This window comes from Salvelinus alpinus, chromosome 12, assembly GCF_045679555.1.
Source record: "Salvelinus alpinus chromosome 12, SLU_Salpinus.1, whole genome shotgun sequence".
NCBI lineage: Eukaryota > Metazoa > Chordata > Actinopteri > Salmoniformes > Salmonidae > Salvelinus > Salvelinus alpinus.
In genome coordinates, this window is record NC_092097.1 from 36,904,774 (window position 1) to 36,908,074 (window position 3,301).

The following is a 3,301-nucleotide window of genomic DNA, read 5'->3' on the forward strand; positions in this document are numbered from 1 at the left end:
TGATTGCTAGTTCTCAAAGATGATATTATTTTTTTTAAACAATATTTTTACTACATACTCGATGTCTGGTTTTAGTCATTTAGTCCCAAAAAAGAATTATAATAATATCACATTATATAATATTTTTTACACTGTTCGAACATACGCATCCTGAAAAACGCTTACGCGGTAACTGGGTGCAAGCAGAAGCTATACACTACCTATCCATACCTAGCTACATTATCCTGCAGAGGTATAGTAATAAAAAACAAACAATAATAAAACATGTTTTACATTAAAAACAAATGTTTAAACAAGGTCAGTGTGATAATCTTTATTCCCTGATGAGTTAGACAAAATCCACAGTGATTACGTGTTATAAACCCTTCCCTAATATCTGAGGATAAGATCAATTAACGAATTAGTTCGTAACAACCCCGCCTAAGCTAATTCAGCCAATTTTAGCCAATGACATAGGGCCCCAAAAGGGTATAAAACTCCCTGCCAGGACACCCTAGCATAGGCAAAAGGTTCACAGCCAGATCAGATCTCATCTTGCCTTTCTCTTGCATTCATTGGACATCCACTGAGTAAAGATGCAGAACGGCACAGAAGGAAGCAACTTCTACATTCCCATGTCCAACCGGACTGGGCTTGTAAGGAGTCCTTTTCTATACCAACAGTACTACTTGGCGCCTCCATGGCAATACTATGGTCTTGCTGTCTACATGTTCTTCCTGATCTGCTTTGGATTCCCCATCAACGGTCTGACCTTGTATGTCACAGCCACAAACAAGAAGCTTCGGCAACCCCTTAACTTCATCCTGGTCAACTTGGCTGCAGCTGGAATGATAATGGTCCTCTTTGGATTCACCATCACCATCACATCTGCTGTCAATGGTTACTTCATCTGGGGACCATTGGGCTGTGCCATTGAGGGCTTCATGGCTACACTTGGAGGTAAGAAATAAAAAAAATACAGAACCTATAGAAACCACTTTAGATTAAACGGATGTAAATTAATGATAAGCTGTATCCAAAGCAATTGTTAATCAATTTGGAACTAAAAGGACTGCACTAAAAGTTATTTAAATCCATTTAGAACTGAAGTAACTGACTTTGGATTGTGGTTTCATTCTCCAGGTGAGGTTGCCCTGTGGTCTCTGGTAGTGCTGGCTGTCGAGAGATACATTGTGGTCTGCAAGCCCATGGGCAGCTTCACGTTCACCTCCACCCACGCTGGTGCTGGTGTTGCATTCACCTGGATAGCTGCTATGGCTTGTGCTGCTCCCCCACTGATTGGCTGGTCCAGGTAAGCTGTAACCAGTGTAGAAAATGTAAAGTAACATCAAATGTTATTCACATGCTATTCAAGTCATGCTCCATCCACCACCAATCCTACTCACTCACACACAATGATACTTTTGTGCATTTCTATTTTTCTTTAGGTACATCCCAGAGGGCATGCAGTGCTCATGTGGACCTGACTACTACACCTTAGCCGAAGGCTTCAACAATGAATCATATGTGATCTACATGTTCAGCTGCCACTTCATCATCCCAGTCTGTTTGATCGCCTTCACTTATGGGAGTCTTGTCCTCACAGTCAAGGCGGTAAGTGACTTATTACACAAACCACATTTATCTAGCAGTTCCACATAGTGTGCATAGTACAAAATGATAGTTCTCCACTCTGATGTCTTGATTATCTTCATTTTCAGGCTGCAGCTTCCCAGCAGGACTCAGCATCTACCCAGAAAGCTGAGAAGGAAGTGACACGTATGTGCATCCTGATGGTTTGTGGTTTCATGATCGCCTGGACCCCCTATGCCACCCTCGCTGCCTACATCTTCTTCAACAAAGGAATTGCCTTCAGTGCCCAGTCCATGGCTATACCTGCCTTCTTCTCCAAGAGCTCAGCCTTGTTCAACCCCATTATCTATGTGTTGATGAACAAACAGGTTGGTAACATTATACATTTTTACCTTTTCTATTTACTCTTTGAGTTTGACCTAGCAGCAACGTAATATATTGTTTGCTTAATGTGTCATGCTCAATGCTTTTCATTTGTTTCCCTCCCAGTTCCGTGGCTGCATGCTGGCCGCTGTAGGGATGAAAGCAGAAGAGGATGAAACTTCTGTGTCAACAAGCAAGACAGAAGTGTCTTCTGTGGGCCCTGCATAGACTTTCCCTCATTCTGCACTTCCTGCCCTCTGACTTCTACCCTTGTCTGATGCTCTACATGGACTGCTTTTGAAGACACACTACTTTCACCAAATGGACATTATACTGTTTTGAGCTGTAATGATTGGGCTCTGTCACTCCAGATAACACAGAAGTGACAAAAGCAGGGCAGTGTATTGACATTCATCTGAACCCATCTCTTGTTCTCTATGATCTCACCTGAGTCGACAGACAGTCCATTGGATAGTTTGGAGGGCTATAATTGGCAATGATGAAATCTTAAGCCGAGCTCAACAATAAGACAAAATCTAGTCAACCCAGTTCACAAGGCAAATCTATACACTCACATACTGTGTCACTCATCCAAAACAAACAGCTGATTTGCCTCTCATAGGTTGTAACAAAAGGATGAAACTCAGACTTGCAGAACAGCTCTCATTTTTGTCTTGATGTATCATGAGATTGTATTTTTATGTTATTGTGAGGCTAGCAATTATTTTGTTGTCATCATTTCCTGTATATATTTTATAAATAACAAAAAATTATAGTACTAGATAAATAAATCCATGCATGAAACTACTACTTTTTTGCTGTTATTATTTTCATTTGACAACTGATGTCCAATCCACATCAAATATCATAACATCTCATTAGCACAAATTCACAAATTCTAGTATGTAGTATACATCTTATCAGCTACAACTATACACTACTTCCAATCAGTAGATCTTAAAGCTGAAAATGATCATGAAACATCAGCGCATTGCTACTGGAAAACACTGTCACTGCAGTTTATTTAAAACCAAGCCATTTTACAGCATCAATGCCATTCTAACAGATGTGAGGGACTTGTCAATGTAATAATACATGTGAGTCAACATCTGAATCTCTCCAATATTTCACTAATGCAAATATTCCAATGCAAATTAAAGAAACACTGTTACAAAAGCCTTTCACTTACACTACATGACCAAACATATGTGGACACCTGCTTGTCGAACATCTCATTCCAAAATCATGGGTATTAATATGGAGTTGGTGCCCCCTATGCTGCTATAACAGTCTCCACTCTTCTGGGAAGGCTTTCCACTAGATGTTGGAACATTGCTGCGGGGACTTTCTCCCATTCAACCACAAG

At 40.5% G+C, this 3,301-nt stretch overlaps 1 protein-coding gene across 1 annotated transcript; it reads left to right on the forward strand.

The window, feature by feature from the left end:
• The first annotated feature begins 520 nt into the window (after positions 1 to 520).
• On the forward strand, positions 521 to 2,697 carry LOC139536032 (green-sensitive opsin-2-like). The gene is made up of 5 exons (XM_071336134.1): positions 521 to 939; positions 1,123 to 1,291; positions 1,428 to 1,593; positions 1,701 to 1,940; positions 2,062 to 2,697. The coding sequence occupies exons 1-5, from the start codon at positions 576 to 578 to the stop codon at positions 2,161 to 2,163; spliced, it is 1,041 nt and encodes a 346-aa protein (XP_071192235.1). The 5' UTR covers positions 521 to 575; the 3' UTR covers positions 2,164 to 2,697.
• The last annotated feature ends 604 nt before the right edge of the window (positions 2,698 to 3,301 follow it).